Source organism: Euprymna scolopes, chromosome 35 (assembly GCF_053919585.1).
Source record: "Euprymna scolopes isolate OS-2025 chromosome 35, ASM5391958v1, whole genome shotgun sequence".
Lineage (NCBI taxonomy): Eukaryota > Metazoa > Mollusca > Cephalopoda > Sepiida > Sepiolidae > Euprymna > Euprymna scolopes.
The window spans coordinates 34281674-34304919 of NC_136516.1; the positions used below are offsets into that span (position 1 = coordinate 34281674).

The 23246-nt window shown below is 33.9% G+C and overlaps 1 protein-coding gene across 7 annotated transcripts in view; it reads left to right on the forward strand.

Moving 5' to 3' along the window:
* Positions 1-23246, forward strand: part of LOC145259805 (LIM and SH3 domain protein F42H10.3-like) — a 398993-nt gene that overhangs the window by 184366 nt on the left and 191381 nt on the right. For all 7 annotated transcript variants that reach the window (XM_080117590.1, XM_080117591.1, XM_080117592.1 and 4 more), the window contains exon 2: positions 14739-14833. In XM_080117590.1, the coding sequence (XP_079973716.1) occupies positions 14739-14833 (95 nt within the window). The remainder of the gene's footprint in view (positions 1-14738; positions 14834-23246) is intronic.

Genomic DNA, 23246 nt, shown 5'->3' on the forward strand with positions numbered 1-23246 from the left:
CAGCTCGTACATATATGGCATAGTCTAGAGGCTCAATTTTCACAACTGTATGCATTAAATTGGGCAACAGCGCCTCAGATGTTGTCTTCAAAATAGTTTATTGTATCTGGTTTATCAACCTAGACATGTAATTTAACATATTCTCACAGAAAATAATCTAATGGGGTTGAATCACACAAACGAGGTGCTCAATTGATGGGTTTTTTTTTTTTTTTAATTCAATTTTCACCCCAAACAAGGCACAGTGCCACTTTGAAGCAGGGGGCTACTATTAGGGAATTAATTAGCGGGGTCATTATGAAGGGAGAAGAGTAGAAAGATGTTTGTCAACATTACACTTGAACTTCTGCATATCATTGCAGTTGGGAAAGCAGAATCCCGGAAGGGAGTTCCAAAGACCCGCAGTTCTGGGGAAGAAACTATTGGAGTAAAAGGCTTTCTTGCACCTAGGGATCTCTACTGTAAAGGGATGAGACTTAGTAGCTTGTCGGGTTTGTCGGGGGTAGTTACGTCGGGGAAGTACAAGTGTTTGCAGTTCGTCAGAGCATTCACCATTAAAGTATTTGTAGAACAGGCAGAGGGATGCAACATCTCGCCGATGGGACAGAGGTTGAAGCCTAGATGACAGTTCAGGACCTATCAGGTTGGCGACTCTTTTTTGAACCCTGTCCAGGAGCAAGAGACAAGCAGCAGATGCACCAGCCCAGATGTGACAACAGTACTCCATACATGGGCGAATGGTTGCCTTATAGAGGTATAGGATACTGACAGGCGTAAGTAGTTTTCTAGCACGGTAGAGGGAGCCAACCTTTCTTGCAGCAGCCTTGGCAATGCTCTCAATGTATCTATTCCAGTTCATATTCCCTGTAAACGTTAGGCCGAGGAGTTTAAAAGGAGTACTTTCAGGCAATGTGTTCTTGGCCATTGCTATTGGTGGTAGAGAAGGTTTCTTGTAGTTATTGAAGGAAACAAGCTTAGTCTTAGCAGCATTGAATGTGACCAACCATTTTTGTCCTCATTCCACTACGGATTGGAGGTCATCCTCTAGTGTTTCTGCCATTTTCTTGGATATATGTTCATTTGTTTTCCCCTCATATCTGTTATAGAGAGTGGTGTCATCGGCAAATATAACCATCTCCGAAACAATATTATCAGGGAGGTCGTTTATGAATATCAGGAATAATAGAGGTCCAAGGATAGACCCCTGAGGTACTCCCGCATTTATGTCATTGTTTGGATGTATGTCCGTCGAGGACAACTTTGATTTTTCTATTACTTAAGAAGGATTTAATTACATTATGAATTCTTCCAGTGATTCCATATGATCTAATTTTCCTTAGAAGACCATCGTGCCATACCCTGTCAAAAGCCTTTGATATATCAAGGGCCACCACTCTACCCTCCCCTGTTTTATCCAATGAACGGTATATACGTTCAGAAACTACAGTTAAGATATCTGCTGTTGAACGGGCTTGCCTGAATCCATATTGTTTGTCAGTCAGGAGTTTAGCAGCTGTTAGGTGCTGGACTAGGGCTTTATTAACTAAGGACTCAAATATTTTGGCGAAAAGCGAGAGGAGGCTAATGGGGCGATAATTTAGTGGGTCAGTTCTTTCACCAGAATTCTTGAAGACTGGTACCACAGAGGCGGTTTTCCAGCAGTCGGGAAAACAAGATTCGTTAAGGCATTTATTGTAAAGTTTGGACAGAACTGGAGCAACCTCGGCAGAGCATTTTTTTTTAATAGCACAGCCGGGATGAGATCTGGTCCACATGCTTTTGCGAAATTATTAATTCAGAAAATGTTTCTCAATAAATTGATTGTATCGCGCACTGTGTGGCATTTGATTCCGTTCTGCTGAAACATTATAAATTGCCAAATCTGCAGTTAAAGAAAATGGTTGTCAATTTATAATTTGTTGCCTCTAAAATAGACATTGTACATTGAAGACAATACCAAGGCTACTGCAAGGAAGGTGGGCTCCCTCTACCGTGCTAGAGAACGAGTCGCACATGACAGTATCCTGTACCCCTACAAAGCTATGATACTATATATGGAGTATTGTTGTCACGTCTGTATCTGCCACTAGTCTCTTCCTCTTAAACGATTCAAAAAAGAATCTCCAACCTAATAGAGGCTGCGCTGTCAACCAAGTTTCAACCATTATTGCAATATTGCACCTTTGTGTCCGTTTTACAAGTGCTTTAATGAAATATTGTCTGACAAACTTGAGCCCTCTTGGTATAAATATCACCAACTAACCCGACAAGCAGCAAACTTGCACCCTTTTATTGTAGAGGTCTCTAGATGCTGGAAACTTTCTACTCTAATAGTTCTTCCCTCGAAATGCTGAACTTTTGAATTTTCTCCCTCTTTCCTGCTTCCTTGACTGTACTAACATGCAGAAATTTAAATGTAATATGAAGATATCTTGCTGCTCAACTCCCTATTTAGTAACTCTCTAGGCATAATCCTAAATAGTAGCTCCTTACATCTAAGTGGCAATAAACTTTGTTTTGGGATGAATAAGAGTAAAAAAGAAAATGTTTTATATTGAATTATGCTATAAATATCCTTAGTGCCTCATTGGCTATCTATCCGACCATAGTCCCATGTGGCCTTTGAGCCTTGGTAAGTGGTCACTAGTTTGTATAAAAAAATAAATTAAAGGCTGCGTTTGATGGAAAGAGTGAATAAAAAAAAAATAAATAAATAAACAAAAAAAAATTTGTCAACGGACAAGACACCCTTTATTAGACTTAAAAAAAAAATGTCAATACATTCTAACACCAATTTCTATTAGATTACCATAGTTAAGTGATGCTGAGCCTAGTCAGTACTAAAATGAGTGACCATTTGAAATGCCAGATCCTTCATGTGCTGGTTTATCTCCGCATTGTTTCTAGTCATTCTGGACTTCTTTTGCATTAGAGATACAAGCAATGCCAATTCAGGAGAGGTGTACAACTTGTGCATCACAATCACACATCCATGGGGCATCCATTTTCTCTAGCGACTGAATGAAAGCCATAATGAAACGGCTGGTCAGTAACATGCAACCTTGGAAGTCAGTTTCTAAATCTTGTCACATACCAGCATGCAGAACATTAAATAGAGTATAATTCATTTGCTGTAGGTTTTTATTAAATTATTTATGCGTGGCCATTTCTGAAATGGCTGTTTTTCTGTTGACTATGAAATGATGCTAGTCCTGTTCAGTCCTAGGAGGTCACCCCCTCCCCTAGGCTTTGCCTTCTCTCTTTGAGAAGTGATTAGTTTATTGCTAATCACCTGAGGCAGTCCTACTGAGGAATGCCATCATGACTACCCAGGCATTTTTTTTTGTAGGTCAGTTCTCTTCCTCAGTGGTGCTTACTCTTCAATCACACATTCTGACCCTTGTGTCACATTTCTCACTGTAGGAAAGACGTAAATACTGCCAATCAAGAATAAGAGTTGGTTAATTAGACGATCATTTTCATGATCTGTTTGTACTAGGATGTACAGAGGACCGATCTTGAATACTCTTTAAATAAAGTGAGCAGCAACAGGTTTTGATGTAAATTGCACTAATAATTAAGTGTAACCTTGTTGTACCTATTGCTCGGCTTATAGGGAACTTTGTCGGGGATAAATAGTTGAGACTTAGTGCATTTATTTTTGTCTGAGGCAGAGATCAATGTTTTTTGGGCGAGTTTTAACAATGATAAAGCTGATTAACCTTGAGTTTAACACCTTCGATCTGTAATAATGCCCTGTCAAATCAGCGTATTAAAAAATTTATATATATATATATATAAGCAGCCATGATATGAGCCGTGCTGACAGGAGGCTTTAAGCTTTATTTTCTAATTTTAATTTAAATTTAAAATCATTAAAAGTTTTAACACATTAGAAAAGCTGACATTTTTGCTTGCCTTGTTAGCTTAGCTGGAAAATGTACGATGCAAAGTTAGTTTTCGCGTTCAAATTGGATTAAAAATACAGAAACGGAAAATCTAATTTTATCAGTGGAATCCGATAAACAGCAATGGAATCGTTGGTTTTGACGCATTTTATTTTTGTTATTGTTTTTACTTTTTATTTTTATTTTTTTTTAATGGAGAAAATGATTAAAAATTTTCGTTTTAGATATGTATTCTATAAATTATGTTAGACAATATTGTTTTTAGATGAGATATTCATGTGTATTGCGGATTGCCTCTGCTGCATTTTATATTGCAAGCAGGTCGATCATATCGCAATTGCATCTACTCCATATTGTAACCCTTTCATGCATAATGTTCTACAGAAATTCTGTGTACCTGATCTGACTTATTTTTGAACCACATGTCTTCCAAGTTGAGTCGACTTCCGAAAAGGTCCATAATGACTAATAATGGAGGCAAAAACATTCTTCGATGCGTAACATAGCGTAGATACGCGTATGTAAATACATGAGACGTCATCAGTGGGAGGAAGAACTATAGAAAAAAAGAAAGACAAAGATCTTGTGATTGATGAGATAACGTTTGAGATCTTGTGAGAGACATTCTAGATCATGTAAGTGACGTCACAGCTGTAATGAAGAAATGTTGTACAGAATCAAAAACCGAGTTGGAGTTATTCCCTATTCTTTGTTTTGGTCTCCTTTGCAACTGAAACTGCACACGTGTGTTGGTTCGCAAACCTTACAGATGTTTGTCACAGAAACAATAGAATTAATTAAATCAAAATTAATGATCTATGATAAAAGTACTAAAACAAAATCTAATTTTGCGAATGGAATCCAATAAACAGCAATGGAATTGTTGTTTTCGACCATATGCCAACTGCATCTAATCATTTTCACCCTTTCATGCATGATGGTCTACGTAAATTTTACGTATCTGATCTGACTTCATATTTGGATTCTTCGGACTATTGTTCTCTTATTTTTGCAACGTTTCGGTTAATGTAACCTCTGACCTTCTTCAGGTATATCTTGTCTGACTTGGAGAATCTTTTTGTTAATCTCTGGAATCATGTATGGAATTTTGAATGACACTCTTTATGCAATCCATAGAGGTAGCATGCATTTGTTCTGTTAGCTATAACTGGGTAGAAGTCCAAAGTAATTCGCAATTGTATTTTTGAGTGTGTGAAGATTGAAGCTTCAACCACTAAAAGAGTATAACTTACGACTGAATTTTATAAAGTAATCTATCCACTATGGCACGTGTCCTTGAAGACAATTCTGGTATTACTTTTAAGAGCCTTGAGGACAGTAGTCCGAAGAATGCAAGTAATACAAATAATCAATTTTCTTCTTCTTCTAAAAAAAAAAAAAAAAAAAAAAAATTCAGAAACCTGGTCTAACTTGTTCTCGAATCATGTGCTGTCGAGTTGAATAGATTTCTGAAAAGGCTTACGACTAATAATGGAGAAAACATTCTTCAATGTCCCTGACTCAAAAAAATATATAGTTAGTCAAATCAAAATTTGACCAATTTTCTTTGGATTTTTATGCAACAACTTTACATATGAAAAGTTAAATCGGCTAAAACAAAATAAATTTGAATTTAAAAACAATACGTTTCGGTTTAATGTCTGTTTTACATGTTTGCAAGTGTTGGACGTCTTTAAAAATTGTCTGCTAAACTAACCTATCTCTAGGCAGATCTTCATTTATCCCTCTTTCTCTTAAATCCATTTTTGTTACTTTCTTCATAAACTGGACCTACTATCTTAACTCTTCCACATCTACTAACCTAAGAATTCACATCCATTCTTTCAATGTGGCCATATCATTGAAGTCTTCAGTTCTGTATACATCTCTGTATACTATCCAGATTGAATCTTCCTCTGAGGTCATCAGATCTAAGCCATCAATGTTGATAATAATGCTATCTCTGTGAATAATTTTGAAACGTTATTCTGTACTTTTTGGGCTTGATTAATAATAGAATGATATAATTAATATTGACAAAGGTATTGATCCCCAAATGGGCCATGTTTATACCGAGACACTTTATATGTAAACTTAATTAGTTAAATGTTGCTTTTAAAATTTTTTCTTTTGGCTTTTCAAGTTTGGTAGGGTCATGTCTTCAAAGAATTTATTTTCAAATTAAAATGGCCCCATAATAAAAATTTCAATAGAGTGGGATACATTTTTACATTTTATGTAGTTTTTCTAACCTTTCTTTTTATAGAGAACACCCACACACATAGACATTAAGTTTGATATATAAATGTATATAGAAGATATTGGAGACGTTATTAACCCTGAAATTAATTGTTACTGAAATACCCTGTAACTTAGTAGAAAAAGACAAAAATAAAAAAAGTTCATCATAAACCAAAGTTCATCTTTGTGTGCCATGGACTTAGCTATATTTTAAAGAATCGATTTTTTTTTTTTTTTTTTTTTTTCCCAAAGTATTGGTTGAGTATATTTTACATTCTAGTACATTTATTCCCAATCAACACAAAACCTTTGACTCTGACTCCTATATTTTTGGTCCCCCTGACTCATCGTTACCTAAGTTATCATGGACTATAAATTTCACAATTTATGCATATGCCCCTGATTTGAATAGTTCTTGTTCCATCAGCTACGTTATCCTATTATCACTCAAGCCTGAGTAATATCATTAACATTGACAGAGGTATTAACCTCCAAATGGGTGACGTTTATACTGAGACTTTGACTATTAACTTAATTAGTCAACTATGTTGTCTTTGAATTCTTTCCCTCTTATTTTAGGGTTGGGTGGGGGTCATGTCTTCATCCAAAGAATTCCTATTCAAATAAAAATGGCCTCATGACAAAAGATTTCAATAGAGAAGGAATCATAGTAACCTTGCAAGATCTTATTGGAAGTTAATAGAATTTTTGGTGGGATCCTTTCTCATGAAATGATGCGAAAAGCAGCAGGTGACCGACCAAAATAGAATTCAGGCAATGACGTTCAGAAAATAAAAGCTATTAAAATGGAAAATCAGTAACCGGTCCATTCGGAGCACCAAATGCAAACTAAATATATACTTTTTTTCTGAGGTGCAAGTAAAAATCTATCATAAGGGGTTTTGCAAAGATTTATACTGTCATTATGATGACTGCTGCATGCGTTGATGAAATGAAAGGATTGACTAAACTGTAGAAGCTTATAGGGCAACTAGTCAAGGAAAAAAAAACTAGATATAATACTTGTAACTAAGTACATCTGTCTTATTGCACATATTCTACTCTTGAACAGTCATCATTTACTATGGAGTGGGGAGTAGATTGATAAAGATGAATGTGTAGATTGAGATAGATTGAATGAGAGAGGGTAGACTAGAGAGCAAGGTAGTCTGTCTACAATCCATTTAAAAATAAATTCATTATTAGTTTTCAATGAATTAAAATCCCTATCATCACTTAGGATTACTACCTATGGTGTGCTGTACTTGCCGAATAAAATCTTTCAGGTGTTCTAATGCTGTTAATGTGTCTAGAATGTCTTTTATGTCCTGATAATAGGGATGACTTTTTATATTTTACTCTTGCCGAACTCTGTAAATGAAATCTCCTGAACTTTAAAAAATGGTTCTCTCAATTGCCGTATTCAGCCTTTATAGTCACGATAACCATGTGCCTCTTCATCCGTTGTGTAGCTATATGGACTGCCACTGATGATTTTGAAATTTAAAAAATATCAAGTCAAATATTATTCCTGCTTTTTAGTAAAAATGTCCTCATATGCATCCTATATATCTAAATGAATAAATGCAAAAATTTTCTCCATTTGTCATATATTAACATCAAAACAAGTTATGCTTATTTAATTAGATTATACGAATTTGTAATACAGTATATATAGTAATCTGCAAAAACAGTTTTAGGCATTCCTAATTTAAATGTTTATTTTTTATTTTTTAATAAATTAATATCTTGTAATATATATATAGTTTGTATTATATTTTCTTATAGATACGCAATAGTATCATTGATTGAAATTGAAAAAAAAAAAAACAAGATAATCGATGATGTATATATGGAATCCAAAAGTGAATCCAGTCAGCATATGTAGTTAGAATAAATACGTAGTTTAAAGGTTGCTAAAGAAATATTTTCAAAATTTTTAAAAACAAAGTTTTAAAAATTGTGGAAGTTATAATTTGATTAATATGTACAAAAGGTCCATTACTTTCCTATATCATTTATATATATATATATATATATATATATATATATATATATATATATATATATATATATGAGAAAATGTATGTTTGTGTGTTTGTATGTCTTGCAAAAACTTTCGATACAGGCCACGGATTTTCGCTAGATAGGTATCATTTTAAAGCTCGAACCTTTGCCCGACAAATATAAAAAAAATTGGCCAAAAACATTAATTCCTTCACCCTAAACTGGGCCCTTTTCTACAAGGAGTGCCGAAAAAAATCGTTCCTTCATTTTCTCTCCTACTACTACGACAATGACGTCATGTTTTACCTAGAAAACATTCACGTTAGTTTAAACCACCTGCAAGTGTTTAAGGTTTAATTTTATCCGTTCTCAATTGTATGTCCAGGCTTTTTTTTCCGCCTTAACCTCAATGCTTCGGGTTCGAGCCTAGCTTCTTGCCTAAACTTTTTTTCCTCTTTTACACCTTTTTTTTTTCCTTTTTTGCTTTGTTTTGGTTTTTCCAATTTTTTTGATCGTGTTTTTTTTTATAATATTAAAACAGGGTCACCCTCTCCTACATACACACCTCCAAACACCTGGGCAACGCCGGGTACCCCTGCTAGTATTCTATATATATATAAAAGTGAAAATGTTTGTATGTGTGTTTGTATGTCTCGCAAAAACTTTCGACATGGGTCACAGATTTTCACGAGATTGGTATCATTTTAAAGTTCGATCCTTCGCCCGACAAATATCGAAAAATTGGCCAAAAACATTAATTCCTTCACCCTAAAATCATTAGTTTTCTGCAGGGAGGGGTCAGCAAAAACTGTCCTCTCATGACAAGTTCGCTTCTACGCATGCGCAAATGACGTCGGAACATGATTTAGTTTAAATCTTAAAAAAAAAACAAAAAATAATTAAATTTCGTCGACATAGTTTTAGCTCAGTTGCTTATCTGAAGGTTTTGGGTTCGAATTGTGGTGGGAGATGTCTTTTTTTTTTCTTTCTATTTTTTAAATTTTGATATTCAAACAGGGTTATTTAAGCCATTTTTCACGTTCTACTTTTTTTTTTTTTTTTCCCCCCAGCTTTTTTAAAGGAGCTTTAACGTTCGTTTTTCTGGGTTTTTGTTTTCCAATTTTTACATTTAACATAGTTCGTTTGCCTTACGTTAGTTTAAAAAATTTTTTTTTTTTTTTTTTTTTTTTTTTTTTTTTTAAGTTTTTACACTTATTTTTATATAAAATATTTAATATTTAAAAATATTTACTTCGCTTATTCTTATGTTTTGATTACCCTCCTCCCTTGCCCGAATACACACACACCTCGAAACACCCGGGCAACGCCGGGTGCCCCCCACTAGTCTATATATATATAAAAGCGAAAATGTATGTACGTATGTACGCTTTTCCTCGATGTCCACAAAATGCTTCTTTCAGAGAAGCGCTCGCTCGGTTCACAACTTAAAACTTTTTATATCATCTATAAATTGTAATATCTCACACTTAACCACGGAGCTCGCCTGTCTATTTAATTTTATTGACTTTCAAACGTTAATTATTCCACATTTCCCGCATCGGCATGCGTTACATTCGGTTTTCGGTATAAACAAAAAGCGAAACTCGACTCTAATCACAGGCCCAGAGCCAGTGAACGTTTGGTCAATGTCGACTTCGTCATATCAGACGGGGGAGCGGGTTTTTAAAAACAAACCGATTTATTGACCTCATTAAAAACTGTCCCGCACAAAATGCTAACTGCTGAATACCTATCGCCATCACGTCAATCAAAAACGCGCACCTGTTTTTTTGGGGTTTTTTTTTTCACACTTTACTATTTTCCAACTGCGCGTCGTCAAGGTTTTTTTTTTTTCACACTTTACTATTTTCCAACTGCGCGTCGTCAAGGTTTTTTTTTTCACGGGCACCTGTTTTGTTTTTTTTTACACACACCTACAAACACCCGGGCAATGCCGGGTACCCCTCGCTAGTATTATATAAATCTCAAACGTCAGTTTGTGTGGTTGTTTGTATATCTGCTAAAAACTTTCATCAGCTTCATCGGACCGGGTTAAAACCAGTACCATCTGAAAGAGCAATCCCTCGGGCGCATAATATCTGAAAATTAGAAAAAAAGCTTAATTCTGTGGTGGTCAATTGTACTATCTCTCACAAAGGGGGGGGGGTCACTTTTCGCAACACCACTTTTTTGCAACTCCCATACATGTTTGTTTATAGACGTTATTTTTTCAGGATGATGGCGTCATAAGTTGTCGTGGTATAGTCAGCAAAAGTGTTTGCTATTTACCTTTTTCCCTTTTCCTCTTTCACGTTTCAGGTTCGAGCCTGCCTACGCGGCTCTTTTTTTTTTTTTTTTTTTTTTTTGGTCGCATGGGCTCTCGCTATTTTTATTGAAACAAAAGTTTTGATTTATTTTTTTTTGGGTGGGGTGGGTCTAGGTTTCCATCTGCTTTTTCTGTTCTTTTCTGGAGGAGGGTGCTCAATATCCTTAGTGTAGCAGCTCTGTCCAAATCGGATTTCATATCCACCCAGGTAACCGTGCTAATATATATATAATTTCTATAGAAATATATTTTCTTATATCTGTCAATCCTTATTTAAGAAGCTCAATGTAATTACAGAGCAATATAGAGAATAAATGACAAAAAGTTATATTCCAAAATTCGTGATGTTGATCATCTTATAATTTATTCCTTTAATTCAGTTGACTGATACAATTCTTAACAGTATCTGTTTCGTAGCGCAAAATCAATCACTTATATATAAATGACCATATCTGTCTGTGTGGGATGGTCTCTGTTAAACTACTCTCAATCTTTGGTCTACAGACTTAAAACTAGGTAAATGGCTTTACCGATGATAAATTAAAATAATGGTAATTATCAGAGGTATTCTGAGACAAAACTCCCAGACTTGTACACTAATGTTTTGTAAATTTTAAAGAAAATTTGTTCAGCTTTTCGGAATCTATAAAGAACAATCTCACACACAAAGTTGCATTTATATAATTATAGATAGATATAATTTTACTTCCTGGACATTTTATTAAATGAGCCTCTCTTCCTTGGATGTCTCTTCTGGTGGTTGTTAAATTTTTACTTTTTATATATTTTTTAAGATAAACTAATACCTAAGTATATGAAAATAAAATCTGCTAATGTTTCTTGTATGTTTACTTAACCTTTTAATTGTGATTTTAGTAAATCTCTTCGTTTTACTTTCTTTCAATGTGATCTAAATGGTCTGTGATTGTCGTCATTCTTTCTTTGACTGGCTTACCCCCTCTTCCTTCCCAGCCGAACCCTTTTTTTTTTTTTTTTTTTTTTTTTTTTTTTTTTTTTTTTTTTTGAGTGAATGTCATCCCCATGAATGGACTGGCACTTACTATTCATGATTAGGGCTAAAGGGTAAAATTAATATCCGTCTGTTCCCGGATGACAGCTCCTCCTGCCATTAACATAGAGAGGAAGAGTTAGGATACCTGTGATACCTTTACCAGCAGTAATGGACTGGCCAGAGTGTCAGCTTGCCTAATAAAATGCCTTCCTCCCCACCTATTATATAAAGGGTAATTGTCTGTGGATGTGCATTTACTAAAAAAACCCTAGCAAAGTTAGTATATTCTTGATTTGTGTTTGTTAAATGAATCTATCTAATCGGGCTCCTTGGCCGCACCAATGTGACTCTCTCTCCAGATTTGCCTATTTTCCATCAGCTGTCTCAGATCTTTAGGATCACAGTTGGTATCATGTGCAATTTGCTGGATGTACGTGGATCTAGTTCATCCTATGCTCGTGCGCCCGTGCAGTGGAGTTCACAGCAATACATTTCTCACTAGCTCTTGCTTGCTCCTCTAGCAGTGACTAGCAAATTGTAGTCATCGCTCCTTGATAGGAGGTATAGCAGGTAGGTTGCCATAAAGTTGCTGCTTCGTGGGATGATCTTGCCAAGATATATTTAAAACTGTTCATAGCATACGGGTGTGCGTGCTGTCTAGCTCTCTTTCCAATCTTTTGGTGAGTGTCTAGGTTCTTGTAGTATTGTAAACAAGAACACACTCCAATACTGCTCTGAAGAACTGCCTTTTCAGTTTGTCAGTTAGCTTTGAAGTCCATACTGACCGCAGCTTATCCAACAATGCATGGGCTGCATTTGATAAATTGGATGAATACTATTTAAAATTTAGAAAAAAATTTAATCGGTTCATAATTGATACATTATTTCTACAATGTTTAAGAAATAATTTTTTTAAGTTTCCAGTTTGTCAGAATGTTTTTTTTTTTTTCTTAGAGATCGGCGGGAGGTTTTGTCAGAAGGGAGGGGGGGGGGTCAACCATTTTATGTACTAATTTGGTAAGAAAATACCAACTCGTTACTTGAGGCATCTATTATTATAAACGTCTTGTGTGTATGTCCAGCTAGAGAGGAATGGGCTGGGTTGAGGAGAAAGGGGAGAAAGATAGATGGATAGAAAGAGGTAGAGGGATAGAAGTTTTAACAGAAATAGGTTACATTTTTACCTTGGGCAATGCTGGGTATCCATGCTAGTCTAGCATAAATTAATCTTTCAAATCAGACCCAAATGACAATCCATCTGACATATCAGTAACATTCAAACCAGCCTACTTTTCCCCCCCTTACACAATGTTATTGATACAAATATATAAGCTTTTTTAATGAAAATACTGGATTCATTTAAGAAGTTACAGTGGAGACCTTGTCTCTAACTTGATAAAACAGAGTAAAAAGTTACCATGTAGAATTATACATAGTTCTTTCCCTTGAATTATTCAAAAATAAATGTTTATACAGGGTGGTCGCTAGAAAAGCGGGAAATTTGTCAAACAACAATTTATTTTTACAAAGAATAATTTTTACAAAGATTTTCAAAGACAAATGTTATATTATACTCATAGATACTCAAAATGTCTTCCGTGCACTTCACTACACCTGCCTTTGAAAATCCCAAAGCCGTTTCTTGCTGCTCCCGTCCATGATGTGGGTATCAAAATCTAAATCGAAGCAATAAATAAGCAAGATGTAATGAAATCAATATGTAGATTGCACACCCATTCGACAAGGAAAGAACTAATCAAAAAATAGCAATCACTTTTTATTCATGGTCTAAGCTGACCTTCAAATTTCTCGCTTTTCTAGCGACCACCCTATATTATGTGACTTCAAGCATGTCTGTGTATAAGTTTCTTGCCTTCACATTAATTTTTACAAATTACCATTTATTCTTATTAAAAAACAAGACCTGTCTCATGACATTTCCCGGCATAAATATAAAAGAATAATTTAACTTTAAAAACAAATATTAGAGTATTAATTCTGGGGGAAATATATCATTTCACTGTGATTTAAATGATTAAAATAGAATTTAGCCATGTGTTTTATATGAAGATAAAAATAATTGTGAGAAAGGTTTCTCTAAATAAAAAAAAAAAAAAGTTCTTGAAGTGTGGGGGTAGGGGGTAGGCTGTTTTGAATAGTAGCTTTTCTCCCATTTGTCAGCATGTAAATATTGTAATAAGTAGTTATTGGTTTTATTCAAATAAAATAGCACAAATAAACACGTATCAATCCTCCATTTTAAAATCGTGTATGTTCCCATTATTCTACTAATGATAACCACAGCACACACATATACATACATGCACATATGCATACATGCACATATACATACATGCACACATACATACATGCACACGTACATACATGCACACGTACACACATGCAAATATGCACATATGCACACGTGCAAACATGCACACATGTACATGCATACATGCATAATGCACATACACACACACACACACACACACACACACACACACACACAATGTAAATGTGACAAATATTCATGAAGCTTGTAACACCAGGGAAAAAAACTTAAATGAAAAGAAAAATGCATTTAGAAAAAGTTTTAGGATTTTTTATTTATTTATTTTTTTTTTTGTGTGCAGGCATGCAAATGTTAACGATTTGAAAAGAATGAAACTGCTATTCTTGCATTTCATAAAACTGGAGCAGCCATTATTTCGATTGAAATCTATAGTAGATAACCGAAGAAATACTATAGTGACAAGCAGTGTTAATGTTATGTCACGAATAATTAAGACCTGGTATTTCAGAAAGAAAGAAGAGTAGAAACTAAGAAGCAAGTGAAAATGGCAGTAACCTTTTTGGAAGATTTATTTGGGAGAATTGGATGATGCAATGGAAAAGCACACGAGTGCTCCACCTAATTAGCATATGAAGGTTTTGGTTATCAAGCAATAATGTCTAAATGGGGGAAAATCGACTTCACTTGATTGTTTAGCTTGAAGTACTGAAACAAACTATAAAAAATCCATATGTCATAAAATAATGTATGATATTCAAGTAACCTAAATTTCCATTTCTATATGAACACGTGTAGTACTAGTCTGAAGTCATTGGATTCATAAGAATGTATCTTTTGATTTAAAAAAAAAAAAAAAAAAAAAAAATTTTTTTTGTATTTAAGGTTTAATTGACTTTATGAATATTTTTTCTAATTTTATTTCAAACTGATTATTCTATTTTCTTTTCCCAGGTATGGCACAAGGGTTGCTTCAAATGCGAAAACTGTGGAATGACTTTAAATATGAAGAATTACAAAGGATATGATAAAAAGCCTTATTGTGTTGCGTGAGTATTATTACATTGTTACTTTACACTGTTTATTTCCATTTTTTACAAATAATGAATCAAGTATAATTGTTTCTATGCTCAAATCTATTTTAAAATTTTTTTTTTATTTTTGATTTATTTTACATTTTTTTACATTTTTTTTGTACTTTGTATTTTATTTTTTTCTTTAAACATTTTCTCATTTAAAATATTTCCCTTAATATATCCAAAGTAAAAAAAAAAAAACAAAAAAAAAAAACTGGGTGGGTGTCAAATTTTCAATAAATAAATCAAAAAATGAGAAAATGGACTCTGATTTGTATCATTTGTATGTATTTTTGTAAAAAAGAAAAAGTTTGGTTTTTTTTTTTAAATTTATTCTAAGACAAAAATAAGGAAGAAACAAACACAGAAATATCTTTGTTTGCCAGTGTTGATAACTCAGACTTTTAACAGTAGAGATAAACAGTATTATTTTAATCGTACTGAGTGGGTGTTTTTTTTTTTTTTTTCTCTTTCTATCCAAAGTGATATCTATAAAAGATGTAGCAACCATGCAAATCTGACCCATAATAGTAGAGAGGAAGGTTAATAACATTGAAATATAGAGGATGGGCTGCTTAAAAGTAGCCCAGAAAAATGTAGTAGAGAGGAGGAACAGTCTTTTATTGTTGAAATTACCTGTAGCATTGTTTAAATTATCTGTAGTGTTATAAAAGATGCTGGAGGTGCTCCCCATTGACATCTATGCATTTCTAGGCACGTTTAACATTTGCAGATACTGCCTGTAGATCTTCTCTGGTGATTCTCCTGATAACGTTGGTAATGTTCTCCTTTAGTTGGTCTAGATTGTGAGTTTATTTGAATAAACTTTGTGTTTTAAAGTACCCCAAAGATAAAAATCACACGACAAGCCCGGGGAATGTGGTGACAATCCTTTGCTTATTGTTCTCTTCGTAAACATCATGAACTCGTGTCGGTGATCTGTGAGACATGTGGCATGTAGCGCCATCTTGGGGGAATAAGAACTGCATTTTGTCTTGTGGTGTCAGTTGGTTGTTAAGAGAAAGATTAGAGAGATCGGACCACTTTTAAGTGGACCATTCTGTATATCTTCTTTTGCGAAACCAAAATAAATAGTTGCACATTCAAGAAAAATCAGAATTTAATTGTTTGAGATCTTTTTTTTTTTTTTTTTTTTTCCCCTAATTTCCAGTGAAAATTAGTGAATATTTTCTAACTCAAAAATAATATTTTTGATGGGTTTAATCAGTTTGTCAGAATTGATACATTATTTCTATAATGTTTCAGAAAAAAAATTTTTTTAAGTTTCTATTTTGTGAGAAGTTTGGATTTTATGATTTTTTTTTTTTTTTTTTTTTTTTTTTTGAAGGGAAGTATGTTTAGATTATTATTTTAATGTTGGTTATCTTCACAACGTTTTAATCAATGTAACCACACGTGTGCATACACACACACACACCATTGGATGCATCTTTTTCTGAAGTTGGGAATCAATACAGAATTTCAAGCTGAACTCTTTGCCTGGTCATGGCTAACTGAATGGAAACCATCCATTCCCATGGATTAAACGAAGTGTTCAATTTGAAATTCATTACCGGCTTCTAAAATGGAAGAGGACAATTCCCATACTCAGTTTGTTTGTTTTTTTTTTTTGTTTTTTTTTTTAATTTTCTTTCTTTGAAGATTGTAACGCTGGATTTGGGGAAGCCAAACCAGCTGCCAACGTTGCCCTGCTTTTTATTGAAACCAACTGAGAGCTCTTCTTAGCATCCTCGTTGTTCCTTTAAGTGCACTTGTTTGTATCTCTTTTGCACTTGGTTCACCAGGAATATTAGTTAGGTAGGACTTCAGGTTCTTCTCCATAAGCCCTGTAGCATCTATAATGACTGGTATGATTTATATCTAATGGAGTCACGTGAATTATTTTAAAGCATTGCATACACAAAAAGTGCAGTGAAATTATAGGTAGGTTGAGAGATAACCAGTTTGTATGCAAGAAGTGTAAGACAACAGAGACAAATGTGAACTAAAATGTGCAGATAGTGAAGTTAAGGGTTGTTCAGAAATTTTGTTGCTTTGGTGATACTATCGGGGCACAGGGTGGAGCAAGTGCTAGGGTGATATCTAAAATGAGAGTTCTTGGATTAGTAGATGTGGATGGTTAGCTCACAGGGAAGAAAAATATGGGAAATTGTGATAAAAATAGACCTGAAAAAAAGAGTAAGAGGCCTGACCATAGATAGGTTAGCTTGGAAGTTTCTAAATGCTGTCCAACACATGCAAGCATGTAAAACCGACATTAAATTTGATATCTCATATCTATATCTATATATATATATATATATATATATATATGTGAGATAAGTTTTGGGATGATTAATCGGAACTCGAAAAAATCCAAACTTTTGGTGGTATCTGAATCAGAAAAATTTGTGCCTATTTTTCCGATTCTAAAAACGAAAAAAATCTTCCACTGCTGGTAGTAATGATGGAATGAATAATATTTAGTGATTTTAAACGACTACAAATTTATAGATCCCCCCCCCTGCGCACACACACACACACACACACACACACACACACACATGTGCTTTACGTTTAAGGAAATATAGACACATTTAACATGAGATTTTATGGTAACTGGAAAAAAATAACTATAAAGTTAATTGTTTATAGATTTATAAAGAATCTGAATTGGCATCAATAATTGTATCGAAATTTGGAATTTAATACAGAATCAGTAAAATCGTCCTATATATATATATATATATTAATATTTCTATCATATGCATCCATAAATATTTAACACTAATGACTCTTAGTGTATGATTGCCAGGCCTGTTATACGTATCACCTTGTTTTGTCCATTTTAGAAGTTATATTAAAGGAAATGAACCGGAAACGGTTACAAGTAGAAGCTTAAGAGATTTAATTTATGCAGTTTAAATTATGGAAATTACCATTGGAAGTTTAATATATATTTCCCATTTCTTTGTGCTTATTGCTGCTACATGTGCGATTAATGAATACGCAGGAAGTGTATTTACCCTTGGGTATAACGTATGGAGAGAAACATGAAATAAAATATGACTGCTTAAAAGTTCGTGATATAAATGGTTTTGTGGTTGACAAATGTTACTTAGTGGTTACTCAGCCGTAGTATTTATATTTTTGTCATGAGACGTTTAGAGGAGGAAAGTGAAAGTAGTGTAATGATGTTTTAATGGAAATTGTAGAATTGGCAAGCAAGGTTCAAGTCCAGTTAGAACTGTCATGTTCATTTTTCTTGAATTTAATTAATATTCGTTCTTTTCAATATCTGTGCCTATATATTTCTGTGTAACGCTAAGGGAGATAATTTAGTATATATGCAAACGAATTTGAAAATTTTCTATTTGCTTTTACTTTCATGTGCTACAGGTGGTCTGTTTCAATACCTTTATATATAAATAGCTATCCCTTCCTATGTATCACTAAGGGAGGTAATTCAGTAGATCTTCAAGCATCAGCAACAGTTATTGAAAATATTAAGGTGCTTGTCTGTCCCCCTCCCATGAAAAAACAGAAAAATTTTGTATGATGTACGTACCCATGATAGAAAGGAAATACCTTATGCCCAAAATCACGAAAAATTATTATACAAAGGTCACTTTGTATAATAAAATTATCAGCTGACATTATCCATCTTTGCAATTCATGTTTAAACATAACTTTTTGAATGGATATGTTTTATTAAATCACAATTACTGTTAATAGCTATGAAACTATTACATATGTATAGTAAAAAATAGGACAGTAAAATTACAAATAAATAACACCAAATATTTATTAATAGCTGTTTTGGGGTTATTTGTACTACATAAACGGTATTTCAAAATGTCAAGCATTATTTAGTTGAATAAGTAACCAGTTTTTAAGTAATATTGGAGTGATGCATTATTCATTAAGATATATAATCAAATCAGCCGAAAATAGAAGCATAATTTGAGCTACTTATCAGATGTTTGCCAATAGATCTGATCTGAATCTATAATTCAGCATATTAAAATTATGTAGCTTGATATTTTTCTGCTACAGATTTATTGTTTATTAAAGGACTGTTAATGAAAGCCGTTAAAATGTGCTGCGAGTATGACTCCATCATTCTGGCTATGTAATTTATCATGTAAAAATTCAGTGTAATACTTGACTACAGTGGTATAACTAGTCAAAGATTGCTGGATCGAATTGCTCAGCCTGTACATTTCAAGATATGTAATCAGCAGCTAGATAATTTTCATTTTTTTTCTGTTTTAAACATCATTCCATCTCTTAATTCAAATTAAATGATTTGATGCAAATGTGATACTATGCTTCCTCCCCGGGGCTGAGGAGTGTTAGAAAGTGACTCTTATAAAAAAAAAAAAAAAAAAAAAAAAGCAAAGGTTGTTGGAAGTAAATGTCCCAGGACAATAGAGGAAATGATTCACAAAGATACACAAAGGCGTTCAGAAATAGGATGAGTAATCAGCTGGAGAATGGCTGGAGTAATTTCTACTTGCATATTACTGAGATTGACGAGATTTTTAGGATTTCTGATCTTAAATCGAAAAATTTAGGAGTTAGTTCATAGACTATTTCCAGTTTGGGACACTTGACAACATTTTCGTCAGAACTTTAGTCAACTCGAGATGAGCTGACGTCAACTGATCTTGGCCTTGACAGATAACCGAGATGTAGACGTTAGCATTTGCAAGGTCGTTTTTTTCTGTGATAGTATCATACACATAGGCCAGAGTACAATTCATATCTACAAAATGTTGGGTTTATTTTGTTTTTTAAATATTTTTATACATGTAATCCCGTGCTCATACTCTAGGCAATTGCCAATGTGAGACACTATGACCAGAACGAGAAGAGATGAAGAAAACCACATTGGGATTGGTGATTGTGCAAAGGGGATGCACATAATTATCAAAGTTATGAAGACACTAGAAATACACATACACACACAGGAAGTTATCTTCAAATTTTATTAATGTAGAGATGAGGTCTTATTAAAGTCTTAAATATTCTTGCAATAATATCTTGCTTCTCTTTTTAAAACAAATTAAAAAAAAAAAACTGAAGTGGCAATTTCAAAATTCTGTTTATGCAAAAATATTTTTGAATGAGTTGTCGAGCATTTATTCATCTGAAATGAAACTTCATGCTTGTTGCCTGTCGATCGAAGTTTTTTAATAAGATCAAATTTGTGATTGACTAATTATGCTATGCAACGGTCTCATGAATTTTTTAAATTTTATTTTTTAGTATCAAAATTTGAAATCTGTTCATTTTTTTTTTTTTGCTAAACAAAAAGCCGCACAAATGGCAATTTTTTAATGAAGCTATTTCAAAGTTTTTTTTTATTTAAAAAATCTTTGCTAAGAAGAGCATAATTTGAGAAGTCCTAAACCCATTAGAGGATAAGGGCTAATGAGATGGATAGATTGGCAGTTGAATACCGAGAAAATCTCTACATCCCACCCACTCAAAACAATTGGGTACTTGTGTATCTGTTACCATGCCGAAATAATGTTATTTAGAAACCCATTCTTAACATGGGGAGAGGAGGGTGTTTTGTAACTATTCTGTACTTTCACCTAACAATTAATAAAGCAAAAATATTGTAAAAATTTAATTTAACTGGAAAATACTATTTTAAAAAAATAACTGGTGACATAGATGCACCTGCACCAACAATTGACCTAAAAAAAAAAAATTAGCTATTCCCCCCCCCCCTTTGTTGCCCCCTTACTTATGAAGTGTTAGTCCTAAGACAAAATTTGGTGTGGGCGAGAGTTATGAGGATGCTGAAAGTAAACCTGCAGTCCAGTTCCTGTCCTGTCTGTTGGCTTTTCTGGAGTTCATTCACTCTTTGATAGCTCTTGTTTTTAGTATATATTAAGTGCCCACACCCACCTCACCGGACAAGTTAGCGAAAGCTTAATAATGAAATAAGTAATACTAACAGCAGTGTGGTAGTTTTTATTTAAGTATTCCAAGACTTCATGCTAAGTTTTGTGAAAACCTACCAATAGTTTTGGAGCTGAGAAGTCATAAAAATTAGTAGTAGCAGCAGAATGTTAATTATGACCACTTATTAGGCATCCAAAGGCAGTGCTGTACAAGGACAATAAAAAGTCTCTCATAGACAAACAAAAACAAAAAAACAAAAAAAAAAAACATACAAGGTGACTCCTCAATGTCATTCATAGAATCATTAATAATTTTTTTTTTCCCCAATCCAACCATATTTGGTATCAGTTGATGGCTGACTTGTCCATAAAGTTCTGGTTATGAATGTTCAACATTTTTTTTTTACCATTCAGTGACATGCAGGAATCTTTTTGTGATCATCTCCTCAGTATGTGATGTGTTCTTGAATGGGCCTCACACTCGCTGAACTTCTCCCATTGGTTTTTATTCGTGGGATATCTTTTAATGATATTAAAACAATCGCCAGATTCTTCCTGAATTTAAGATTGCCTTTCCAGCCTAAATCAAGGCAGTGCCAAGAGAGGAGTGTTGGTTATTTACGATTTTGCAATAGGTGTGCTTCTGATTGAACGTTGATAAATAAAATAAAGGCTTAACTGGAATGTATTTGTGCAAAATATGGTTGAATTGTCAAAAAGATTCTACAAAATATGGTTCGATTATAGAAAGGAAGGCAAATTTTATTAACAATTCCACGGTTATTTTTTTTATTTTTATTTTTTATTTATTTTTGTTTTTGTGTGTTTCCCCATACTAATCACTAACTTTCTCAGTACACTTTCTCGTTCTGTGAAACGCTTACTGATGACTTCTGCAGAGCTCACCTTTTATAGCCCACAAAGCATACTGGATGCACGTGATCACTGCACATAAATGCCCTAATCTCAGTACGATCTCACTTATCAAACCGATGCCCAGCATGTCAAACAAAGACAAACTGTTTCAGCCTAGAATACTGTACCTCTTGTTCACTCTCTCTGCTGCCAGACTGATTCATTACACTGCAGGAGGCTTTATGCTAAATTTTGTGCTATTCTTTCTACCTAATATATTTGGAGATTTTATGTTTATTATTATTATTATTAGTAGTAGTAATAGTAAGGTTTTGATCCAGTTTTACAAATAGACGATTGGAATCTGGTTCTGTACATCAGTTAGATTTTATTGCAACTTCAACATCTTCCTCGAATGCATTGTGACAAATGCTCTTGAAGGTAATTCTGGTAGTGATCTATAGACTGGCTGCAAGTGTAAAAGAATTCGCCAACCTGGATAGAGAACATCAGCCAAATATGGTATGAAGATCAACACAGAAAGAGCAAAGCTGATGAATGGCCCAGAATAACATTTTTAGCAGATGAGAATAAGACTTGAAAAATATATTTAGGCACTTAATTCCTATTTCAATCACTTGTTGAAAGAACACACACTTATTCCAGATTTTCATTTCTTCATTCATGACTGATATTTGCTCTTCATATTAGCAGCAGTACTTATCTTTTCACCAACAAAGATATTTCATGAGCAATATTTCTGACAAAGAGGGAAGAATTGCTGTTTTCTGGATCAGAATCTATTCTATCTAACATTTATCATTGGCTAGTTTTTTTTTTCCTTTATAGTAATATTTTTTAGCTGTTTACATCAAGTGAGTTGATGCAATTTCCTTAAGACAAAAAAAATAAGCTGCCAGCAGTCTAAAACCCACACAAACGTGTTGTCCCAAACCAAATTTACATAATCACACCTTGTATTCAAATGGTTCTAGGTTTGCGTGCGACTATTTTCTTACAGTGGTCACATGCTAACTCTGACCGTTTATTCTTGTTACTGCACTGTTACCACAAGACTTAAGTTTCGAATATCTGGAAAGGGGGGATAATCATTGAAGAGGATCGTAAAATCAAAATCTTAGCAAAAGCAATGTCAACAGCATTGACGAAGCTAAAGGCAATTTGGAGAGATAAAAAATTAGTTCCAAATTAAAACCAAAACTACTTGTTGCATTAGTAATTTCTAGCTTTTTTTATGCATGTGATTCATGGATTCTGATAGCTGAGCTATGGAAGAATACGGGCAACAGTGGAAATGAGATGTGTCAAGAGAATCCTTGGTATTTCCTCCAGAAAACGTGCTATCAATGAAGATGCTTGTGTCGCCACCGAACATGTGAGTCACTATGAACATCTGCTGACCACAGTAAAGAGGAAACTGGGATGGTACAGGCACATAACAAGATCAGATATTTCAAAATCATTCTCCAAGGAAATGTGTGGAGGAGAAAAAGATGAGCCAAAGAAAAGGTGGGCTGATGACATCAAATGAACGGAATAATTTTTGTGGCAGTAACTCCTCCAAAAAAATGCTAATCTATATATCTATAAAA